The following is a 26,354-nucleotide window of genomic DNA, read 5'->3' on the forward strand; positions in this document are numbered from 1 at the left end:
TCCTTAAAACAAGTCAAAATGAGGCTCAGTATTGTGTGTGGCTTCTGTGCCTGTATGAGCTCCCTACAACGCCTGGGCATGCTCCTGATGAGGTTGCGGATGGTCTCCTGTGGGATCTCCTCCCAGGCCTGGACTAAAGCATCCGTCAACTCCTGGACAGTCTGTGGTGCAACGTGTGATGTTGGTGGATGGAGCGAGACATGATGTCCCAGATGTGCTCAATCGGATTCAGGTCTGGGGAACGGGTGGGCCAGTCCATAGCTTCAATGCCTTCATCTTGCAGGAACTGCTGACACACACTCCATCCACATGAGGTCTGGCATTGTCCTGCGTTAGGAGGAACCCAGGGCCAACCGCACCAGCATATGGTCTCACAAAGGGTCTGAGGATCTCATCTCGGTACCTAATGGCAGTCAGGCTACCTCTGGCGAGCACATGGAGGGTTGTGCGGTCCTCGAGAAATGCCACCCCACACCATTACTGACCCACTTCCAAACCGGTCATGCTGAAGGATGTTGCAGGCGGCAGATCGCTCTCCACGGCGTCTCCAGACTCTTTCACGTCTGTCACATGTGCTCATTGTGAACCTGCTTTCATCTGTGAAGAGCACAGGGCGCCAGTGGTGACTTTGCCAATCCTGGTGTTCTGTGGCAAATGCCAAGCGTCCTGCACGGTGTTGGGCTGTGAGCACAACCACCATCTGTGGACGTTGGGCCCTCATACCACCCTCATGGAGTCGGTTTCTAACCGTTTGTGCAGACACATGCACATTTGTTGCCTGCTGAAGGTCATTTTACAGGGCTCTGGCAGGGCTCCTCCTGTTCCTCCTTGCACAAAGGCGGAGGTAGCGGTCCTGCTGCTGGGTTGTTGCCCTCCTACAGCCCCCTCCACGTCTCCTGGAGTATTGGCCTGTCTCCTGGTAGCGCCTCCAGCCTCTGGACACTACGCTGACAGACACAGCAAACCACCTTGCCATCCTGGATGAGCTGCACTACCTGAGCAACTTCTGTGGGTTATAGAGTCCGTCTCATGCTACCATGAGTGTGAAAGCACAACCAACATTCAAAAGTGACCAAAACATCAGCCAGAAAGCATTAGTACTGAGATGTGGTCTGTGGTCCCCACCTGCAGAACCACTCCATTATTGAGTGTGTCTTGATAATTGCCAATAATTTCCATCTATTGTCTATTCCATTTGCACAGCAGCATGTGAAATTGATTATCAATCAGTGTTGCTTCCTAAGTAGACAGTTTTATTTCACAGAAGTTTGGTTTACTTGGAGTTATATTCGGTTTAAGTGTTACCTTTATTTTTTTGAGCAGTGTATATCTCCCATTTTTATCGGATTGATGCAGGCTCCAATATTCATCGCTGGACACCGGAGAATGAGTGTCTATAAAAGCTGCTTTGAGAGGAAGCTTATGCCTAGGAAGACAGTTCTCCTCCTCCGAGTAAACAAATCTGACTGGTTGTCTTTCCTAGCAAAGCTCTCTGCTGTAATTACCTGGCCACTGCAGGGGGGGCTACTACTTCAGTGGATATGGAAATGTCAGATGTCTTACTTTCTTTGCTTTTAGTGTTTTCCCCTTCCTCAGTTAGAATTAGTTTTCTATCTTTCACATATGTTCAATGTAAGGGGACATGCCCCCTCCCTGGAGATGACTGTATGGATTTTACTTTTTCTATATGACACTGTGCATGAGGAGCGTGATGATGTACTTTGATGGCATGGACATGCTCCCAATGCACTTTCAGGCTAATTTGCTTGCAGTTTCAAGTCTCAATCTCTCTGTGCTGGCTCATTATACAGGGTGATCCACTCACTACTTTACCCAGAAAAATTGCTGTAACTTCTGAAAGACTATCGACTCTACTGAAATTTGGACTGTTGATTCTTTGGCTCATGAGAAGTGAGAGTGCAATAAACCACAGCGACGGGAAACATCCTCGTGCTGATTGGTCTTGTCGTCCCCAGTAGGAGATAGACTTGCTGCACGCTTTTTCTGTGTGTCAGTAGTCTGTGTGATGCTTACATTTCACTCCTGTCGAATTCTTTTTTCATTTGCTAACAATTTAGAGATATAGGTTGGAGGAGCGTGTTTTCTTTGTGAAAACGTATTGGAAAACCGAGTCCTTAAAGAGGTGCCAAAGTGAGTTTCTACAGAAGTTTGGATTTCAATCTGCTGTCCAAACCATGTATTGAAGGATTCTTAGATAACATAGTAAGCTCCAAGGGACTTTGGCGACCATGATCGCCTGATTTAACACAGCCAGATTTTTTCCCTTGGGACCATTTGAAAGGTCGGGTGCACAGTAACAAGCCACCAACATTGCAGGCACTCTGAGGCTGCGTACCCACGAAGCATTTTTCAAGCGTATATGCTGCGGAATTTACACAACGTAAACGCTTGGGAAACGCTTGGTAATCCACACCCCATGGTCCCCAATGACAAGCCGCAGTGTCAATGCCCATGCTGCGGATTTTTCTGCAGCATTTATGCTGCGCTCAAAAATCCGCAGCATGTCCATTAATTTTGCGGACACGCAGCGTAATCGCCGCCATTGACTTTCATTGGACCGTGTGACATCCACATCACTGAATCTGCACAAGCGGATATCACACCGTTCAATGTGCGGATGGTACCCAGGTCTGGAGGAGAGGAGACTCTCGTCCAGACCTGGGTACCTTAGAAACTGTAAAAAAAAAAAAAAAAAAAAAAAAATAAAGAATTTTAAAATAAAAAATAAAGATTATACTTACCTTCCGATGTCCTCCCGGAGTTTTCTCCCCTCCGTCTGGTCTGCTCTATGGGTCGTGGTGTTGTGAAGGACCTGCCATAACGTCATTGAGTCATGTGACCTGTCACATGACTCAATGACGTCACCGCAGGTCCTTCACACCACCGCGACCAGTGCAAGAGACCGGACGCAGCAGAGAAAACACTGGGAGGACATCGAAAGGTGAGCATAATCTTTATTTTTTACCATTCTTATTCTTTCTTTTTTTTTTTTAACTAACTTGGTCACACTACTATAAATCCATGCCGATTGCATGGATTTATATAGTATGAACAAGTTGTCAAGCACTTTTCCAAGTGACGCTAAAATCGCTTGGAAAGCGCTTGATAACCCGCATGCAGAAATGCATGTGAAAACGCTTGACAAACTCTTCTACCTGGCAGGAAAAACGCATGTAAAATCCACATGCGTTTTTCCTGCCAGGGAGAAGCGGAAAAAATATGCAGCATTTCTGCATCGTGGGCACATAGCCTGAGAGAACGTACAGCGAGAAATTCAGGCAATGAACCCAGACGTTCTGTCCTGCAAAATGCATTCAACAATATGGAACGTGCAGGCGCGCTTGGATACGAACGGTGGTCATTTTCAACACCTGCTTTAAAACATCAGATTCTCATGAACCAAGGTATGTACAGACCAGATTTCAGTACAATAGATTGCTGCAACTTGTAAAGGAGACAATTTTTCTGGGTAAGGTAGTGAGTGAATTGCCCTGTACTAAAAGACTACCATCATTTTTACTTTCCTGGGAAATGTGAAGCCATACAACTAGTTTCAGTACAAAAATTGTCCTGACGGGTACACTTTAAGATCCAGGCTGGATAGATGGAAATGCTTGGGTGCTGTTTAAACATGACCTGCTTACACAGGGCAGGGTGACATTAAAAGGATTAGTCCTGCTTTCAATAAGTGTTCTTTCTTTCAAGGGTACAGATACAAATTGTAATATACTCTATCGGAGATTTGCTGTCTGTCCTTTTGCTATAATGTAGTGGGCTATGGTGAAGGGTTTGCTTGCCGAGTAAGGGTTTATTCACACAAGATTTTTTTTGCAGGTGGATTTGGAATGAGTCTGCTCTGAAAGCCCCCTAAAATTGCTCCCAGAATCGTTCAAACAAATGAATATATGAGTGTCTATGTATGTGACTTGCTGCTCATGTGTTCAGACTTTTGAACGTCTTTTAATCGCTTAAGATTTCCAAAAATACTGATCAGTTAAAAGAAGTGACCTGACCATTCTCCTTAGAAGCCATGGGACTTCTCAGAATATGCTCTGGAGACTTGAGTGTTTTGTCGGCATTTTGCTTGAGAAAAAATGTAATGGTTTCTTCCATTGTTGAATGGAGTTTAAAAAGGAAGAAAAGTCTTCAAAATGCCACTAAACGCTCTAAGGCTGGAAAATGCTAAAAAGAAAAAGTTGGTCAAAAACGTCTAAAAAGTGCTCAGAAAAAAAGCCGTTAAAGAAGCTTGCATTTCTTGAAGCAGTTTCTGCTCAACCTCGTTGGGTTTGTGAACATGAAGGAAAAAAAGACCCATAGTAAGCAGTTTTTTTCTTCTTTTTTTCTGCAGCCAAAACCTGTTCTCTTGGCTGTAAAAACGCTGCGTTCAAAACTCCTGTGTTTTTGCAGCGTTTTTTGTGTGCGGATTGCATGTGTGCTTTGTCTACAGTATATGTTTATTAAAGTTAGTTTTATTCACCAAAAATCCCTCTAATGCAGTGAAAACATTTGAATTCGCTTTCTCATTGTTTTCTATGGATGAAGAAAAAAAAACCGCTGGAAGAAATGACATGCTGCAGCAATAAAAAGTGATCGAGCATGACGCAGGCACAACTGGCAATGTAGTTACTATTTACTCTACATGATTGTCATAAAGACTGGAGTACATTTCCTCAGCGCACAGCGGCTGAGAGAGACGTCAAATTAAGAGGCGCATGCCTCTTAAAGGGATGTTCCACTTAGACTTCTCCCTGCTATTGGCCAGCTCCGTGTTTTAAAATAATAAAATTGGATATTGCTTGCCCTTCTCAGTCCAACTCTCCTTGGTACTTCAGTCTGTGTACTGGCTCCAGGAGTGACTAGAGCACACATCAATATTGCAGCCAGTCACTGAGCTCAGTGGCTTGTGCCGTCTACATAGGCAGAACCGCTGAGCCCAGTGTGATTGTGACGTCACCGCTGCAGCCAGTACATAGAGGCTGCATCTTCCAGTATACCTTCCATAAACACTGGCTTGCACAAACATTAGTCTTGATTTAAGGTTTTACATGCCCATCTGAAGATAGAAAATTCTATCTTGCTTATCCAGTTCTTCAAATTTCTTTGATCTGATCAGTGTTGCAGTATGTAAACCCTTTTGACCATGTTCTAAAAGGTACTACATCCAAATCCCGAGGAATATCCCTATATCCTGTGAGACCACGATGAATAGCCGCAGTACCCTATTTCAGTACATTAGCCAGGAAAACTACATCGACAGTTGCCCCATCTGTAGAGCCTCCTTGGTACTGTACTGCGTTGTCTTAGTACTTATTCCCCACAATGTTTGACTACAAGTGTCATTGAATCTTGATTTCTTAATGAAAATGTATTAAGCCAAGTGTGCCATATGGCATATACTAAATGTAATGCTCCTCTTTAGACCCTTTCCGCACCTGTTTTCAGTGCAATTTAGGAAAAGTGTTTGGTTAAGAGGCACCTTGTTGTATATGCACAAAGAAGTGAAGTGTAGCTCATGTGCTCCACAATTTTTATTAATGACCTTGGGTGTTGTACAGAGATTTAACATATGTACGACCTCAACTTATGTAATCCTATATTTGCCACAACTGGTCCGGTGTAGATAAACCATTCCCATTCATTGCTTATGGCTATGTCATAGATGATTTGTCGGAATGTATCATACACTTACGGTTGTGCTAAAAAGTTTACATACCTAAGCAGAATTTTTCCTTTCTTGGCCTTGTTTCAGAGAATATGAGTGCTAACAAAAAAACTTTTTCTCCACTCATGGTTATTGGTTGGATGAAGCCTTTTATTGTCAATCTACTATGTTCTCTATTTTTAACCACTTCGCGCCAGAGCCTGTTTTTGCCTTCGTGACCAGGCCAATTTTTTCAATTCTGACCACTGTCACTTTATGAAGTAATTACTCTGGAACTCTTCAACTGATCCCCCTGATTCTGAGATTGTTTTTTTCGTGACATATTGTACTTCATGATAGTGGTAAAATTTTTTCGATATCATTTGCGTTTATTTGTGAAAAAATCGGAAATTTGGCGAAAATTTTAAAAATTTTGCAATTTTCAAACTTTGAATTTTCATGCCCTTAAATCAGAGAGATATGTCACACAAAATAGTTGATAAATAACATTTCCCACATGTCTTCTTTACATCAGCACAATTTTGGAACAAATTTTTTTTTTGTTAGGAAGCTATAAGGGTTAAAAGTTGACCAGCGATTTCCCATTTTTCCAACAAAATTACAAAAAACATTTTTTTAGGGACCACATCTTATTTGAAGTGACTTTGAGGGGCCTTTATGACAGAAAATACCCAAAAGTGACAACATTCTAAAAACTGCACCCCTCAAGGTGCTCAAAACCACATTCAAGAAGTTTATTAACCCTTCAGGTGTTTCACGGGAATTTTTGGAATGTGGAAGAAAACAATGAACATTTAACTTTTTTTCACAAAAATGTTACTTTAGACCCAATTTTTTTATTTTCACAAGGGTAACAGGAAAAAATGGACTACACAATTTGTAGTGCAATTTCTCATGAGCGCGCTGATACCCCATATGTGAGGGAAAACCACTGTTTGGGCGCACTGCAGGGTTCGGAAGGGAAGGAGCGCCATTAGACTTTTTGAATAATTAGTGGACGCCATGTTGCGTTTGGAGAGCTCCTGATGTGCCTAAACAGTGGAAACCCCCCACAAGTGACACCATTTTGGAAACTAGACCCCTTAGGGAACTTATCTAGATGTGTGGTGAGCACCTTGCACCCCTAGGTGCTTTACAGAAGTTTATAATATTGAGCCGTAAAAATAAAATTTTCCCATTTTTTTTCCCACAAAAAAATGTTTTTCATCCCCTAATTTTGCATTATCATAAGGGTAACAGGAGAAATTGCACCATGAAATTTGTTGTGCAATTTCTCCTGAGTACGCCGATACCCCATATGTGGGGGAAACCCACTGCTTTGGTGTACGGCAGGGTTCGGAAGAGAAAGGAGCGCTATGTTGGCTGGGATAGGTTGCAGACACCATGTCACATTTGAAGAGTCGCTGACATGCCGAAACAGCAGAAACCCCCACAAGTGACCCCATTTTGTAAACTACACCTCTCAAGGAATTCATCTAGGGAAGTAGTGAGTATTTTTTAATTTTTAAATTTATATAATTGGGCAGTGAAAAAAGCATAATTATATTTTTACCACAAAAAAATGTTTTACCCTCAGATTTTACATTTTCACACAGGGCAATGGGTAAAAATGGTGCCGAAATGTGTCACACAATTTCTTCTAAAAGTGGCAATACCCCATATGTGGCTGTATCGTACCGCTTAGCCATACGGCGAGATCTGGGAGGGACCGAGTGCTATTTGACAATTGGAGAACAAATTATTGTAGAATAGGCATTTGGATTTGGGAGAATTTCTTTTGGGGGGCAAGGGCCATTTCGCTTTTCCAGAGCCTTTCTGCTACCAGTAACTTGGAAGTCCCTTATATTTTTAACAGATAACGGACCTGAGTGGGGACTAGCTTTTTTGAGGACTGAGTTGAAGCTTTTATTGGGAACATATTACGTAACATTTATTCGGCGCCCTATGCTGAGCACTTACATCGGGGTTTCCATCTAAATTTCCAAGTGATGTAATTCAGATGAAACCCCTGCAGGATCCATTCACTGTAATGAGGCAGCAGAGTTACTCTGGACTCCGTCTGGCCTCTGTTTAGCTGTGTCCTTTTTTTCAGAAGTGCACAAAACTGTGGCCAACCGCACATTGATGCACGCCTAAAAAACTGACACAGTGGGATCACAGACCAGATGGCATCCACAGTGGCCTATATCATTACAGGGAATCTTCCGTCATGGGTTCCGTCTGAATCACGTATTTCAGAGATTTACACGGAAACTCTGGTGTAAGTGCTCAGCGCAGAGCACAGGATAAATGTGAGCAGAGCCTTACTGCGATCTTTGGGAGACATAATAAACAAATCAGTAGCAGGTGAAGAATTGGTTTTATTTATTTTTTACGCCGTTCCTCGTGCGGTATAAGTGATGAGATTACTTTATTCTTCGGGTCGGTGTGATTAGAGATACCAGATTTATATTGGGTTTTTATGATTGACAGCTGTCACACACTAAAAGACACTTTTTTTTTGTGCAAATTCTAGTTTTTGCATCGCCGTATTTTGAGAGCTAAAATTTTTCCATATTTCGGCCGACAGTCATGTGATGGCTTGTTTTTTTGCGGGACGAGTTGACCTTTTTATTGGTACCATTTTTAGGTACGTGACATTTTTTGATCGCTTTCTATTCTGTTTTTTTTGGGAGGTAAAATTAACAAAAACCAACAATTCAGGAATTGTTCTTTGAGGTTTTTTTTTATGCCGTTCTGCGTGTGGTAAAAGTGATCAGGCAGCGTTATTCTTCGGGTCAGTACGTTTACAGCGATACTACACTTACTGTATATTTTTTTTATGTTTTGGCGCTTTTACACAAAACAATTTTATAGAAAAAATATTTTTTTTGCATCACTTTATTCTGAAAGCTATAACTTTTTCATTTTTCGGCTGATGGAGCTGTATGGCGGCTTTTTTTTTGCGGAACAAGATGACGTTTTCAGCGGTACCATTTTTATTTCCATTTTGCTTTTTGATCGCATTTTTTTCCACTTTTTGTTTGGCGATATGATGAAAAAGCATATTTTTTTTGCTCCTTTTTTAATTTATTTTTATTACGGTGTGCACAGAAGGAGTTAATTAGTGTGACAGTTTTATAGATTGGGTTGTTTCGGACGCGGCGATCCCAAATATGTGCACTTTTTTTGTTTTTGCTTAAATAAAATATTAAACCAATAAATCCATATATTTTATTTTGTGATTTTTTTTTTTTTTTTTTTACCGTTTGAGAACATTTTTAGACTTTTTTTTTTTTACATTTTTACTTAGTCCTGTATGGGACATTAATTTTTATTTTTCTAATCACTGTTCTCATGCAATGCAATAGACATGTATTGCATTGCATGAGAGCTTTGCTGACAGTTTCGCACTGTCTGTGTCTCCTGCTAGACTTCAGCTGCAGGCTGAGCCTAGCAGGACACCATGCATGGCAGACCCGGAGGCGGTCATGTGACCTCCGGCTGCCATGACAACAGCAGGTCCTGTCAGACATCAGGGGGCCGTCGGAGAGGTAAGTGGACGACCCCCTCTCCTCTCACGATCTTCTAAATGCCGCGATCACTATAGATTGCGGCATATAGAAGATAGCAAAGTGTTAACATCATTGGGATCTGATCCAATGAGGTCCCGATGTCCCCTGTCAGAGCTGTCGCTCTGCACCGCACCCGCAGCGCTTGCAGGACCACCGACCGTTTATAAACGTCGGCGCTGCACAGAGCTCAGGAAGCGCTGACGTTTATGTACAGTGGGCGGTCGGGAAGCCGTTAAATCTTAATGCCCACCAAAAACTTCCAGATGACCCTGATCAAAAGTTCACATACTCTGGTGATTTTGGCCTGATAACATGCACAGAATTTGACACAAATGGGTTTGAATGGCTACTAAAGGTAACATCCTCACCTGTGACCTGTTTTGCTTATAATCAGTGTGTGCAGAAAAGCTGAGTGAGTTTCTGGGATTGACTGACATTTCTGGATTGTGAGTCATGGGGAAAGCAAAAGAATTGTCAACGGATCTACGGGAAAAGGTAGTTGAATTGTATAACACAGGAAAGGGATACAAAAGAATATCCAAGGAATTGATAATGCTAGTCAGTAGCGTTCAAACTGTGATTAACAAATGGAAAATCAGGGGCTCTGTAAAAAACCAAACCATGGTCAGGTAGACCAACAAAATTTCGGCCACAACTGCCAGGAAAATTGTTTAGGATGCAAAGAAAAACCCACAAATAACATCAGCTGAAATTCAGGACTCTCTGAAAACTAGCATTGTGGCTGTTTCAAGATGCACAATAAGGAGGCACTTAAAGAACAACTGGCTGCATGGTCGAGTCGCTAGAAGAAAGCCATTACTGCCAAATGCCACAAAGTATCTTGCCTACAATACGCCAAACGGCACAGAGACAAGCCTCAAAACTTCTGGAACAAGGTAATTTGGAGTGTGAGACAAAATTGAACTTTTTGGCCACAATCATAAACGTTACATTTGGAGAGAGGTCAACAAGGCCTATGATGAAAGGAACCCCATTCCTACAGTAAAGCACGGAGGTGGATTGCTGATGTTTTCGGGATGTGTGCGCTACAAAGGCACAGGAAACTTGGTAAAAGTTGAAGGAAAGATGAATGCAGCACGTTATCAGTAAATACTGGAGGCAAATTTGCACTCATCAGCCCGGAAGCTGCGCATGGGACGTACTTGGACGTTCCAACATGACAACGATCCAAAACACAAGGCCAAGTCAACCTGTCACTGGCTACAGCAGAACAAAGTGAAGGTTCTGGAGTGGCCATCTCAGTCTCCTTGACTTCAATATCATTGAGCCACTCTGGGGAGATCTCAAGCGCGCAGTTCATGCTAGACAGCCCAGGAATTTACAGGAACTGGAGGCTTTTTGCCAAGAAGAATGAGCAGCTTTACCATCTCATAAAATAAAGAACCTCACCCACAACTACCACAAAAGACTTCCAGCTGTCATTGATGTTAGAAGGGGCAATACATGGTATTAAGAACTGGGGTATGTGAACTTTTGATCAGGGTCATTTGGATCTTTTTGGTTGTCATTAAGATTTAAAAAGAGAAAACACAGTAGTTTGACAATAAATGGCTTCACCCAACCAATAACCATGAGTGGAGAAAAAGTTTTTTTGTTATTATTCATTTTCTGTGAAACAAGTCCAAGAAAGGAAAAATTCTGCCGGGGTATGTAAACTTTTGAGCACAACTGTATATTTCTCTTCTGTACATGGAAAGTATAAACTCTGATCTAATGAAACAGGACCTGGCACCGGAGTCTACCTATTCTGTCAGTCAGCTCTGTGGTTGGGGGCTGCTCCTGCTCTAGGAAAAGGGTTTGCTTTTAATAAGTGTGGATATGGCCTAATTAAATTAAACCCTTCTGTCCTCACTCGTGCCCCGTTAGCTTGTTATAGCGGATCTGTCATGTTGAATGTTCGGCTCTGTTCTGTGAGCAGATTCATTTCTAGTTTTCACTGTGAATTATTGATTCAATTTCCTATTGGCTGATGAGTGTGGAGGGAGATCTAATGCCTTGATTTCTAGGATTTCATATATGAATCCATATGAGGTCACATCATTCATGTGGTTCTCTGATGGGTAAGATCAGCCCTGATAATATAGAGGTGTTGTAAGGAATTGATCCTGTGGTGTTTTTGCAGCCTCTCGGTAGCAGCACCTCCCGAGGTGACGTGTAGTCTACATTGGAATTCTACACCGTACATAGAGAACTACTATAATTAATTCTCTTACCGGAGCCCTGCTGTATAATCATTCTCCACCATAAACAGCAGTTCTGAATATATATTTTATAGCACTGATTTATGTATAAGCTTGCGTTCAAAGGCTGCAGATCTGAATTATCAGGACACTGATACGGTGATGTGGATTTAATTTTAGTGTGCCTGACTCTCAAAATGTCAAAAGGGAAAAAAAGTAGTGTATTTGCAGGAGTTTTGCTGCGCATTGCAGTCTAATGTGCGGTGGTAAAAATAAATCCGTCCTTTTTTTGTTCTCTCGTTATTAACCGGAAAGCTTGTGTGATCCTTATTCCACCAGACAGCTCATGTCATTGCGTTCTTTTTCACACTTTACAACATACAATGGAAAGGCCTTAAATACACAATGGCAGGGATTTCCTGTTTTTGACTATTGTCTACTAAAAATGTATAATCGGAAGAATTACATCCAAACCGTTTTTGTTTCTTTCCACACATCCTACCCAAGTATGGACATAGCATCATTGTTTTGTGGAATTCAGTCTTGGGCTACCTCCTGTTTATCAGTATAAAATGTATTTCCGGTGTTTTGTACAAAGTAACGTTCTTATTTTACGTAAGGTTAATTTATACGTTGCACTTGGCAGAAAATGATCCAAATCCACCTTTTAATTTTGCAAAAATGACCAGCTAATCATTGGTTGGTGATGTTATGGCTTTCATGCCTTTAACTTTTCTTGTTCCATATTTACTGATCTGTCCCCCCCACCCCCCCACCCCTCTGCCCACCTTAATAAATGGTATCCTTGAACTACACCTCTACCACAGCAGACAATATAGACTTTAAAGAAGTTGTCTACTACTTGGACAACTCCTTGTCACCCCCCCACGCTTGCCCTCAATTTAAAATAAAAAAAGCTTCTACTCCCCTCCCGTGCCGGTGCTGTTCCTGTGGTGTCGTCACTCGCTCTCCCTGGGGCTTCTGAGCTGTTGTGACATGTGACCCCCCGGCGCCCAGTCAGCGCTGGCGTCACTGTGCCTACCTCCAGTCCAATTGAACATGAAGTCAGAGATCAGCTGCAGTCCGAACTTCCTCTTCGTTTGATTTGTCCGAAGGTGGAAATAGTGACGCCACCGCTGATTGGGCACCAGGGTCACCTGTCACATCAACCGCACGAAAGCCCCTGGTCCGCGAGTGCCGACACCGCTGGAATGTAGGAAGGGGTTCACCGCACACTCTTGGCCGTTGATTTTTAATGTAACAAAGTTTATTTATACAAGTAGTGACTGCACATTAGCACAAATATAAGAAGGTGCAGAAATTGCGACTAACAAATTAACGTTTCCATCCACCAGGGTCTTATTCATATAGTCGCGTGTATGGCTATAGTGGTGCCGTGGCCTCCAAATTGTGCAAATTCAGAGCTGGATACAATTTTCATAGAGCGTGGCCTGGAATAGGTGTGCTGGAGGGGCGCTCCTGTGCCTGTATGGTGTGCATCAGTGCTCTGCTGGAATGGCGCCAGCACGGGAGGAGAGTATAAGCTGCTTTATTTTATTGAGGCCAAACATTTAGATCTAAAAGGGGTTGTCCACTACTTGGACAACCCCTTCAAGAGGAAAAAAAACAAACAAGGGAATATTGGGTGTTTTACATTGCAAATTCCACTTGGACCTCACTTGATCCTGGAACTAAATGAATGCAACACTTGTAAAGCATAACATCTCCTGTCATTATTTCTTTAGAGGACCTATTACTTGCCAGAAATTTGTAACTTTTTTCCTGATTGCTGCTGTTCTCCTCAATATGGCCCCCGCTTTCCTGCATGTAAATCAGAGCTTTTTATGCAAGTGGGAGTGGTAATTGACTTTGTTCTCTTTTGGGAGTCTTCTTGAACAAAAGAAAAACAATACCAGCCAGACTTACATAAGCAGCATTTATACCAGGTAACCAAGTTCTACACTCGACAACATTGAAATCGCAACACCAAGAAGGAAAAAAGTTGTGGAATGATGACGAGTGTCACACGCAGAAATACATGCACGCCTTGGCATACGCTAAGTAATGGTATTAATGGTTGTCCGAGGAAATTTCTGCCACACTAAATACACTTGGGCATGCAAATAAATCATCAAGATTCACTGCTGGCAGCTCCCTTTGTAATACCAATAAAGTCACAGATGTTCTCTATGGGAGACAAGTCTGGAGACTCTTAAGGACACTAGCGTGTAGGTTGCTCACAGTTGCACAAGCAACATGTGGCCTGGCGTTATAATGATGATAAACTACTCTTTAAGTTAAAATGATGCAACGTTCTGTCAAACCAGACTGAACTTTTGTTTTTTACAATTGGCTGGAGTCGACCCATATGTAGACATGTTGAAAACCTGCATATCTGCGATGCATAGGGCAAAATCCAATTGTTAAAGGGTGCTATGCGCAGCAGAAACCCCTGGCAAATCTACCACTGCTGAACATGACTTGAAACTGTGCCATAGACATGAGGCTGGTTGGAGGTCATCATAGATTGAGTACCATCTACTGATAAATGTGGCATGACTATGACCTAAAAAGAGAATATAATAGTGTTTTTTGCCAGTGCAATATCAGCAGGCTTCTGTATCCCTCATACTGTGCTCTGATTACTCAAATGTTGGCCGCTGAAGGTTAATATGTAGGCTGCTGGATCTGCATTCCCAACAATTTATCACAAAGGCATCTTTGTGTGATCCTCAATGCAATGGTAATTGGTTCCCTAATTAAATTGCAGTTTTACATTGTTTCAGTTGTGCGCCTTACTACACAATAAATGCAAATTGCTATTTACAGCGTGGAGATCTTACATTTGTAGTTCTGCCAATATTAATAGTTTTGTTTCAATATGCTATTATAGCCAAAACAAAAAAAATAAGTTTCATAGGGCCCTGGTTCGGCATCCAGTATTTTGTGCCAGACTGACACGGGCAGTGTGAACTTCCGCAATCGGTGCTCAAATGCTTTTATTCTGGGCATGTCTTGTGATTGCTAGGCCCCCCCGCCACATCATGTCGTTGTGGTTACTTTGTACATAATAACATCACTTTGGGGTCTAGTGAATTTTCACTGGCTTCATATTAATTTCATAGGAAATTTAGGTGTTTGCTAGATCAGACCTGTCAATTGTGGCCACACGTATTCTTTTACTGGTGATTGGAGGGTTCTTCAGGATTAAGGGGGGGGAGGGGGACAAGAAACAACAAAAAAAAAAAACATGGCTGCTTTTTTTTTTTTTCAGAAACTGCACAACCGCTAAAAATTTGTTTTACTTGGTATTGTAGTTTTGCTTCATTCACTTAAAGAGAATCTTTCAGCAGATTTTTGCTATGTAATCTGAAGGCAGCAGGAGAAAAGAGGCAAAAACACAGAATTCAGGGATATGTCACTTGTCAAAGTGCATGGTGCTGTTTACTGTGAAGGATTTATCACTAAAAGATTAACATTGCCGGACTAGTCCGGCAACTAAGCAGCTCACTGTCTATGGACATTGGATACACAGGGCCTGGTGTGGGCAGGTGGCCCATGTGCAGATTGATATCTCTGCTCTCTGCCATTTTCCCAAAGTCCACCGCAGTGAAAAGGAAGGGAAGTTCAGGGACTCTGAAAGTCCTCGCACTGCCGAACACCCCCTCCTCTCAGCCAGCTTCCTGCAGCAGCGCCCCACTCCTGCCGCCGCCAGCTTCCTGCAGCAGCGCCCCACTCCTGCCGCCGCCAGCTTCCTGCAGCAGCGCCCCACTCCTGCCGCCGCCAGCTTCCTGCAGCAGCGCCCCACTCCTGCCGCCGCCAGCTTCCTGCAGCAGCGCCCTTGCCTCCTGGGACCCTGCTCCTCCTCACCCCCTTCCCCACTACCCTGGTAAGCTGCTGCAAAAGCGGACTATAAGACCACCATTTTCTTTAAAAAAAAAAAAAAAAAAAAAGTTCCCATTTTTTCCTCCACAAAATTTGGGGTGCGTCCTATAGTTCACAAAATATGGTAAGTGCTATACTGTTGGATTCAGGATCTCTTTACCTACATTAGGCTGCTCTCAGATGAGGTAGCAAAAACCTGCTGACAGATTCCTTTTAAGTGGGGCAATACCAGCTCCCACTCATGATTAAGGGTGGCTCTGTTGCTGAAAGTTTTTACCCAGGATAAGCAAAATATGTCTGTTTTCTAAGAACGAACTAGAATCCAAGCTTTTTTTTCATTTAATGCTGGTTAGGAAACCTGAATATACTGTAATGCAAAAAATAGGATTAATATTATTTGCGCATAAGATTACTGATTTAACTATGATTTTAATCATGTCTATCAAGCAGATCTATCAAACAGTTATATTAGGGAATTAAAGAAATTCTTTATCCTAAAGTAGACATTTTGTTGGATTATTTAATTGAAACGGAGCATTTCCTCCAATTATTGCTGCTCTTCTGATTATCAAACAGCTTTTCTTCTGTGCCCCTCCATTTTAAAGTTATGCTCCCCAGGGTTAATGGTGCAGATTTAGTCTTCAGCCAACTGGGCATGTACCACAGAACTTCTTTGTGGGCATTTGCTTTTTCTCCTCTGAGAATAGCCAAACAAAAAACACGGCCCTGCCCACAAATGTAGGAATTACTCTGCTTAAAATAATAATGAAAAAAAAAAACAAATCCAAAAAATCCAACGACTGGTCCTCTTTCACTGTATTAGACATACGGTATACAGGGCCGGCTCAAGGTGTTCGTGGGCCCCGGGCGAAAGAGTCTCAGTGGGCCCCTTTAACACTTACCATCATTCAGGATGAACAGATACGGCAGAGAAATATAGGTATACAATACAGGGCCCAGGCTGTCCCCTCATCCTTCACATATGCAAACATGCACACCGTATGCAGACCTGCACGCACACGCAGAGTAGGCGCACGCACACAGTATGCAGACATACACACAGTATGCAGACTTGCACGCGCACCACAGTATGCGGACTTGCACGCGCACCACAGTATGCGGACTTGCACGCGCACCACAGTATGCGGACTTGCACGCGCACCACAGTATGCGGACTTGCACGCGCACCACAGTATGCGGACTTGCACGCGCACCACAGTATGCGGACTTGCACGCGCACCACAGTATGCAGACTTGCACGCGCACCACAGTATGCAGACTTGCACGCGCCCAGATACATACATATTTGAACACAAATTCTTAAAAACAGATATAGAACAGTCATACACACTGACATAAACCGATATTCACAACATACATACACACACATTAGAGATATTTTTAATATGGGGATTGGGGAAGCTGGCAACAAGCCTCACTCGCCTGCCCCCGGCCTGTGTCCCGTCCAGCTCCTCTGGCAAGTGGCTATGTAGGGCCACCGGCGTTTCTTTTATGGCCATCACAGACATGGCCATGGACCATCAGTGGTGCCCACTCTCCGGCGGGGCCCGGGCCACTCCCTCAGGATCTGTTGAGTGCCGCCATGGCCGCGCGCAGTGCAGCTGTGTCTGGTAGTAATGACGCGGCAGGGGCGACACACAAGCACAATTAAAGGGGCAGTGTCACCACTGCCACATTATTACTACCAAACACAGTCGCACAGCGCGCGGCCATGTCTGGTGAAGTGCCAGCAATCAAGCAGCGCCGGTGGCCCTACACAGATCCTGGGGGAGCGGGTACTGATGGTCCAGGGCCTCGGCACTTGCCCAGGTATGCCGGGTGCTGACGCCGGCCCTGACTGTATATAAGGAGTGTGTGCAGTCTGGTGATTGTCTTGCAGCGCTCCAGCTTTCTTCCCTGTACTTCTGTACTATCCAGAGAAGGATCCTGACAATGGCTGCATATTCTTCTCTTGTTCTAGGCTTGGAATATATGCCAGTCTGCTTGTCTGGAGCCATTAATATTTTCTTGTCTTCAGACACCGCACCCATTGCCTACAGAATAAGACACTTCTGTGTCCATATCACACTGAAGGACCCTGCGCCATATATTTCTTTTAGTTTATTAGGTTTGTTGGCTCTCGGTGCTCAAAATCAAACCTTGAATCAGCTCGGACAGCTGTTTAGGGCCCGGGATTGGGAAAAGTGATGTTAGCAGTCTGACATTTCTGTAGTAAGGCACATTTCCACAGAGAGAAAAAAGGTAATGAATTTCTCCAATAAATTAGGAGCATGAATGGAGGTCACTGGTGTTCTGGTTTTATCTACCTCATGTCCAGATGCTGTGTTACTGACAAGGGGAAGGAGAAATCAAAGCTGGCACTTTTGAGATAAGTTTTGTCTCTGGCAGGCGGTGAGAATAGTGGGCTGATGCTGGTTCAGCTTCGCCTTAGGATGGCTGGAATGGATATAAATCTATGTAGAAGTTGAGCTTCTTGGGTGCGCTCCTGCAGCTTACTATAAACGCTCTTATGTTTCTAGTTTATTATTAGCAATCTGTCTGTCTTTCTTTGGTCTTGATGTTCAGGCGTTTTGTTTACAGCACCTACACCATTAATCTTACAGAGGCACAACATGAATAGAAATGTACCTCGGCAACCTTTCCTAGGCATCCAGTGTAAATGCCAAGAAAAGTGGACAGTCCAGTTAATTAAATGTCCCTTGCGGAGGGAGGAGTGCATTAATAACTCTGGATAGACAGGGCTGTAATGGAGGAATTCTGCAGGGCACAGAGGTTCTTTTTGTTTCAGTGGTTTCTCTTCAGTAGGTGCGGTCATTATGGTTATTAACCCCGCAGTGCTGACTTGTTCCCTGTCCTGTACTTAGATGAGCCGCTTCTTCCTAAATCTATTTTACTTGATACATCTCAATAGCATGAATATAATTGCTAAATATGGCTTACAGATGTGTGCCGAGCACAAAAGCATCTAGTAAACCTGCGGATTATCTGTCATGGCTTGTAGTCTGACACACAGTTTTATGTGAAGTAAAGCTGCTACGCCCGGTATGTGCCTTACATCTCAGCTAGGTGGCTGGTAATACTCATGCAGGGCTTCTGCTTCATGACGTGAACATCCTGGAAGTATAGGACATAATGTCTGCAGGACGGCCCTGCCCATGGCCCGCTGCTCTGGAGCAATGCACTCCATGCATGTAGGGCGGCCCTGCCCATGGCCCGCTGCTCTGGAGCAATGCACTCCATGCATGCAGGGAGGCCCTGCCCATGGCCATGCTGCTCTGGAGCAATGCACTCCATGCATGTAGGGCGGCCCTGCCCATGGCCCGCTGCTCTGGAGCAATGCGCTCCATGCATGCAGGGCGGCCCTGCCCATGGCTCATGGCTCTGGAGCACTGCACTCCATGCATGTAGGGCGGCCCTGCCCATGGCTCTGGAGCACTGCACTCCATGCATGTAGGGCGGCCCTGCCCATGGCTCTGGAGCAATGCACTCCATGCATGTAGGGCGGCCCTGCCCAGGGCCACGCTGCTCTGGAGCAATGCACTCCATGCATGTAGGGCGGCCCTGCCCATGGCTCATGGCTCTGGAGCAATGCACTCCATGCATGTAGGGCGGCCCTGCCCATGGCTCATGGCTCTGGAGCAATGCACTCCATGCATGTAGGGCGGCCCTGCCCATGGCTCATGGCTCTGGAGCAATGCACTCCATGCATGTAGGGCGGCCCTGCCCATGGCCACGCTGCTCTGGAGCAATGCGCTCCATGCATGCAGGGCGGCCCTGCCCATGGCTCATGGCTCTGGAGCAATGCACTCCATGCATGCAGGGCGGCCCTGCCCATGGCCACGCTGCTCTGGAGCAATGCACTCCATGCATGCAGCCGCCTGTGGGCTAGCAACGGCGCTGAGTGAATGCTTCTGCAACTGAAACCATGGTTCAGGGGTGGTAATGACCAGGACTAGCAGACCTCTACTATGGTCTCCTGATACTTTGTGAGAGCAAGGGCCAAATGCATGATCTTCTTCTAGGGTGCCAAAAATGGAAATAGTCCCAATTCCAATGCATCGATCATGTATTGGTTTTATGTCCAAAAATTTGTTCCGTATCACTGCAATCGAGCTGTGATCTGTTTTTAGCTGAAAAAAATATGGAGTGTGTGTGTGTGTGTGTGTGTGTGTGTGTATATGTATATTATATAATATTTATTTTACATACATACTGGAGCCTATGGTAAACTGATCACAACGGATGGTCAACAGTTATGTCATCCATTGACTGTGTCCCATTTTTATTTCTTTAAGTGCTGCACATTTCCTGAACACTACACGTTCTGAGACACCTAGTATAAACGGAGATTACGAATGAAGCAAAAATAGACCCAAAAGTGATACCAAAGTGTGCATCCATTTTTGCTCTGTTCTTAACGGATCCATTTTAATTACTGGATCCGATATAAAGGGATGACAACTGCATATGTGACTAGCACACATAGAAGCAAACAAAGTGATCCATTATAAAACTGCTGTAAATGGATATAGGGATGCACTGTAAGGTAAGTAGATCTGTTGTGTTTTTTTGCTGTTATACGTTGCATCCTTCCATATCTGTGTTTGTTTTTTTATCCTATTGTCAGAAGATCATGTTTAGTAGTTTTTTGAGAAAAAAAGAAAACGAAAACAAATGCATATGTATGACAATAATACTCTTGATCCATCTTCCATAGGTTACAATGATATAACAAACATCCTTTTTTTTATTTTAGTATTTTTTTTAAAGGATCAAGTACAGCAGACTGTTTTTGCATCCTGTTAAAAAAACAACACAAAAACGGGTCAATGCTTATATGTGCATTAAGCGATACAAATTCGACATACGGTTTTCCCAGCATATTCTTTGTACTGTAAAAGGAAAATGTATTTAAGTGGATTTATTGTATTTCCAAACTGATACATCTAGTGCACCACAAAAATGTGATCAAAAGCAGGACTTTGGCGAAAGTACAAAACCCTTTTAGGGTCATTAATATCAGAGGAGTGATCTCCACCCCTGCTGGGGTCTGTATTTTGGCTGTAGCTGTGACGTCACGTTGATGGCGTGCATCACCACCGCAGCCGAACACGGAGCTCAGAAGCTCGTGCTGTTTACATCAGTCTCACCGCTTAGCCCAGTGTTTGGCTGCAGTGGTGATGTTTGTTGTCTATTATGACACCACCGCTGCAACCAAAACACTGAGGCTGGAGCAGGAACATGAATATCACCTGGCTTTATTGTACATGCTTGCAAGTGTTTTGATCCCTCTTTGCACAAAGTGGAGAACTCCTTTAATGCTAAAATCGACCATCAGCATGAACTTTTGGCACTTTCAACGTGTACCTTGTCACATTAATACTTTAGCAGACATAATGTCAATTTTGTAGTGCCTGTGATTGACTGAGGGGGACACTTGAGACTGACCTGCAAAACCAGCTTTTTGATGGGGGGCCAGAAGTTGGATTTGATACTATAATAAGGTTAGGCCATCAATATCTGTTACCCCAAAAAACTTGTTCCTGGTATACCTATTTTTAAGCTAGTAAACACAAAAATGTATTAAGCTCATTGTGTTTTCCTTTTTGTACAGATCCTGATTCAGAACAGGATGTGGCTTTTAAATCTGCACAAGAACGAGCCGACATAGTTGCCAAATATGACAAGGTGAGTCTCCTCATGGTTACATAGACGCTCTGGGCAATAATTGACTGTTTGCACTTGATCAGTGCAGTCAGCCTTGCTTTTAAGTGATTTCTTATGTACCAGTTATGTACTCCTTGCCCTGCCAACCCCCACTGCTAGTAATGCTTTTTTAGTGGAAACCAGAGCCTGAAAATGCTTTCCACTGAACAGATACGTTGTGCATGATGGGCTATGCTTTCATTGTACGATTATTAGAGCCCTGTAGCAAGGTATGCACATCATCTGATCAGGACAGATATTCTTCCCCTTGACGTAATACTGTTCTTTGTTCACCTGAATGTGCACATTGTGCTCGGTCAGCCTGCCAGGATTTTGGAGGTGTTTAGTAGAGATTGCGCTGTTCCACTGCTGCTCCTGCAACCACGGTCCGTGCCGCCAAAATCCTGTCTGATTGCACACTGTCAATCAATGACTGCTAAATGCTCATATGTAAATCACTCCATTTTATTTACATCTTTGCATTTATGTGTAAAAGTCTACCCCCTGTATCCTCCTAAACGTAGAGATGCATAATAAGCCCATATTAAGGTGTTTTTCTCTGCACTCGTCTGCTGTTTTCTCACCTCTTAGCAGCACTGACTGCAAGAGAGGAACTGATGATCACTGTGCAGCAAGTGGCAAGAGCTCCGCATGAGCAAGGAAGATCTCTCGCCACATCCTACAAGGAGGGAATTTATTTTAACGCTGCATGTAAAATCTTTTCTCGGTTTATAATGTACACTAGGTTGTGTGGCTTACTTGTTACTTTCAAGCATTTTTTTTTCTCTATTATTTACTTTGCTAACTACTCATACCCATCCTGATATGAAATGCACATGGTGATCAAAAATATGAGAATACACCAAAAAATCTGTACTTGTAATTGAATCTATTAAAGGAGTTGTATGGTTGAACTGCAAAAAAACAATGCCAAGGCTGCTCATGTGTTAAAATGCCCAAATAAGCATTTTGTACCTACTGAAGCCCTGACTTTGCTTCTCCCTACCCTTTTTAGGCCTCTTTCACACGTCTGAATATTTCTGGTACTGGAAAAACGAGTACCAGAGATATCCATGTCAGTGTGTGTGATACTTGTGGCACACCTGTAGCAACCGTGTGCTGCATCAGTATCACACGTACTAGCCGTACAGTTAGTGCTGTTCCCAAGCGCCAGGTGCTGAATGCTGCCCTCATCATTGCGATCAGTGCAAGCAGGGGACTATGATGAGAGTAGTATTCTGCTCCTGCTGTGTCCTGCTGTAAAAATAAGACTGAAATAAAAAATATCTTTATACTCATCTGTTCAAAGATGTACCCCGTAGCTCTGGGGCCCGCTCGCTGCAGCGAGTCATTCCCCCCCCCCCCTCGGCGTGAGGGACATCTTCGGACAGGTGAGTATAAGGATTTTTATTTTATTTTTACACCAGGACACAGCAGGAGCAGAATACTACTCTCATCATTGTCCCTTGCTAACGCTGATTGTAGTGCAAGAGGGGACAATGATGAGGGCAGCGTTCAGCGTTCAGCACCCGGTGCTTGGGAACAGCGCTGTACCGCTGATTTCCAGGTATCTGTACATGTCACACTGACACACGGATGTCATCCATGTGTCATCATGGTGCACGTGTGCGGGACGTTTTGCGAGGAAAAAAACATGCCAGCGTTTTTTGCCCACGGACACACGGTCTGTGGAAACACACTGACGTGCACAGACCCATATATTTGAATGTCTCTACGTGTGTCAGTGTCTCCAGTACACGTGGAAAGTGTCACCACACGTACTCAAAACACTGACGTCTGAAAGGCGCCTTATTCACGGGACCGCAAGAGGTGATGTGCTGCAGCCAAACAGTGGTACCAACTATGATGCAAAGTAGACCCCTGATCCGTCTGGCTGCAGCAGTCACGTATTTGTAGACATGTAATCACTGATTTATCAACAAAGAAATATTACTAGAACTAGATCTTTTCACAAGCTAATTGGAATAACTAACAACATTTTAAATATAAGCAATGGTTTTACTACTTCATGCTAATTCTATGCAGTCAACTGTTCCCTGAAGTCTGGAACACAAACTTCAGTTTTGTTTTAATCAGGCTTAATGGGTTTTTTCACCACTTTGATATTAAAGACCTATCCTTTTAACATAATATCAAATGCCTACAAGGTCAGGTGACTGGCTCATCCATTGAAGAATATCCCATTACTTTACCATAGGATGATATGGGGTTGCTTTTGCTGTATATATTGAATCATTATATCATTATCTGTGCTCACTATGTGGAATTACTGCCATATCTGTTATGAAACATTTGTCTGATATCCGCAGAAGGGTTCCATACATTGTCCACACATGACATAAGATGTGATTTTCTTCAGATCACGAGCTCTTCCTTTCCTTCTTCATACTGTTCTCTCCCCATCATTCTGGTACAAGTTCCTCTTGGTTTCATCTGCCTATACAATCCAGAGCTGCGCAGCTTTTAAAGATTGTTCTTTTCTCGCTGAAAGTCTAATCTGGCCTCTTTCTTTATAATAATCTTTATTTTTATATAGCTCCAACATATTCCGCAGCGCTTTACAGACATGAGTGAGTGTTCCTAGCAGTGTGCGTCTTTAGATAAACTCTCTGGATTTATATTCACGAAGGCTTTCGCAGTGATACACCCACCTCCTAAAGACTGTTCTAAATCTTAATTTGACATTGTGAGGGCGTTTTTGTTTATTTTTTCTTCTGTGCATTTCCAGGTCTTTGCATTCCATCTTTTACAGAGTGTGCCAAATTGTTAATTTGGCCAATCCTAAAAATTCCTGGATTTCTCTTGGCTACATTAGTTTTCAGCTTAATGATTGCTTCCACCTGCATTAACATCTCATTGTACTGCACATAAATATGCAAATTGCCTCTTCAGAGAAAAAGAGGACTTGTACTCTATAGCGCCACCTATTGGAAGCCGCAATCCTACAAGTCACAATCAACCCTTTAACGAGTCGTGCAATATGACTTGAGATTCTGATTTGGCTTTATCCTAATTTGCAGACACGGTGTTTTGGACTGTTGTCCCTCGTCAGTGCAAAGTATGAGAACTGATTTGGCTAGATGAGAGGCACTGACTGAGGTCTAAGGGGTAACGTTTCTCCTTGTGGAGAGTGACACTGGCTCTGGCATGCCAAGGTAAGGAGGCTTATTTGCCTTGCAATGCTCCTCTGGGAAATGTAATATGCAAATTGCCTCTTAAGAGAAAAAGAGGACTTGAACTCTATAGCGCCTCTTCAAGTCCTCTTTTTTTTTTTTTTTTTTTCTCTGAAGAGGCAATTTGCATATTAAGCCCTAGTTCCAGCTGCCAAAAATCATCCCTAATGCAATAATTCTGCCCCTACCCTGCCTCTTCCATGCTTTACTGTGGGTATGGTATTCTTTTGATGATGCATGGTGTTGGCTTTGTGCCAGATATTCTTTTCCCTTTAGAATTATGGCTTAATAAGTTCAACCTTACTCTCATCAGACGATAACCTCCATGCTCTTAGACTTGATGTAGGTTTTGGCAAAACATAGCCTGGCTTTTAGTGGGTTTTTTTCTGTAAGAAAAGGCTTCTGTGTTTCCACCCTACACCAGGGTTCCCAAACTTCAGTCGTCAAGGCCTACCAACAGGTCAGGTTTTCAGGATTTCCTTAGTATTGCACAGGTGATAATTACATCACCTGCACATGCAATAATTCCATCACCTATGCTATGCTAAGGAAATCCTTAAAACATGATCTGTTGGTGGGCTTTGAGGACTGGAGTTGGGGAACACTGCCCTACACCACAGGCCAAACATATGAAGAATACAGGAGATAGTTGTCACATGCAGTATACAATAAGCAATTGCCAGAAATTCCTGGGGCGCCTTTAATATTTCTGTAGTCCTCTGGGCAGCTTCCTGTACAAATTTTCTTGTCTTCGTCAATTTTTGAAGAATGTCCAGTTTTAGCTAATGTCACTGTTGTGATAGATTAAAGCCACCTCTTGGTGACCTACTTCAGTGTTCACTTTTTGGGAATTTCTGTTGTTTAGGCACCTCACAGGCTTTGTAAATAGCGCTCACAACCTTCTCCAGGAAAAGCTGCTCCCCAAAAGTCCAGTGGCGTTCTCTCCTTCTCTTCGGAGCCCTTCAATGTGCCCAGACAGCAGTATATGGCTACATATAGGATATTGTAAAACTTGGGAGAAATTATATAATAATTTACGGGGTACTTTTTTTTTTTTCTACTAGCCCTTGTAAAGATGAAACCTAAATGTTATTGTAAGAAATGTAAGTTATTTTATTTTCACACAGCCCCATTTGTAAAGAAATTGATGAAACATCTGTGGGATAAAAAATGGTCTCCGCTACCTAAATTTCCTGTGGGTTGTTTCCCAAATGGAGGTAATCTTACGTAATTTGCAGTGTCCCTGAGGTGACAGAACTGCAGAAAACCTACAAACTATTCCTGCCAAATTTGAGCTCCAAAACCCCAATGGCGTTTTCTCCCTTCCAAGTGCACAAACAGTAACTTACATCCACATATTTGGCATTGTCGTGTTCAAGAGAAATTGTGTAACATATTTTTCAATCCATTTTTCTCATATTTTCGAAAGTGAAGGGCTATAGCACTGTTTTAGCATAAAACATAGTTTTTTTCGTTTCTGTGTCCCAGCATTAAAAAAAATCTTGTGGGTTCAAGATGCTTAACACTTGATGAATTTCTTGATGGGTTTAGTTTCTAAAATGGTGACACTTTTGGAGGTTTTCTAGTACTTTGGAGGTTCTGCAAGTGGCACCTGCAAACTATTGTAGCCAAATGTGCACTTCAAAAGCCAAATAACGTTGAGCGTTACCATGCGTCTAAACAGTAGTTTTCAACCACATATTTGGTATTGTCGCACTCTCACTCCTAATACCGTTTTGTGTAAATGAAAACTATGGGGATAAAGCAACATTTTGGTGGGGAAAAACTAGTTTCATTTTCACACCCAATTTGTAGATAAACGTTTGTATCACCTGTGGGTCCAAAATGGTCACGGAGCTCTGCTATCGTGACATGGCTATTGCAGTCATTCCACATTGCATGAATTCTCGTGAAGTATCGGATTGCGGATTTGAATATTTTGATGGGGGATTGTTTATAAAATGTTATCACTTGTGTGGGTTTTCTGATATAGGGGGAAACCTCTTCTGTCACCCTTTGTTTCCAGTGTTGGCCAACTCTGGTGGTTGACATCTAGATAAGTTATCGCTTACAAAGCTCCGCTGCTGTGGTCAGGTGGCTGAAATGGTGC

The 26,354-nt window shown here is 43.1% G+C and overlaps 1 protein-coding gene across 4 annotated transcripts in view; it reads left to right on the forward strand.

The window, feature by feature from the left end:
* USP6NL (USP6 N-terminal like) overlaps positions 1 to 26,354 on the forward strand; it is a 224,722-nt gene that overhangs the window by 112,879 nt on the left and 85,489 nt on the right. For all 4 annotated transcript variants that reach the window (XM_073652402.1, XM_073652401.1, XM_073652400.1 and 1 more), the window contains one exon: positions 20,959 to 21,032. Coding sequence is in view for 2 of the 4 variants with exons in the window: in XM_073652400.1 (XP_073508501.1) it covers positions 20,959 to 21,032 (74 nt within the window). In the remaining 2 variants the exon portion in view is untranslated. The remainder of the gene's footprint in view (positions 1 to 20,958; positions 21,033 to 26,354) is intronic.

This window comes from Phyllobates terribilis, unplaced genomic scaffold (genome assembly GCF_046119375.1).
Source record: "Phyllobates terribilis strain yellow unplaced genomic scaffold, ASM4611937v1 Scaffold_11__3_contigs__length_659146591, whole genome shotgun sequence".
In the NCBI taxonomy this organism is placed as follows: Eukaryota; Metazoa; Chordata; class Amphibia; order Anura; family Dendrobatidae; genus Phyllobates; species Phyllobates terribilis.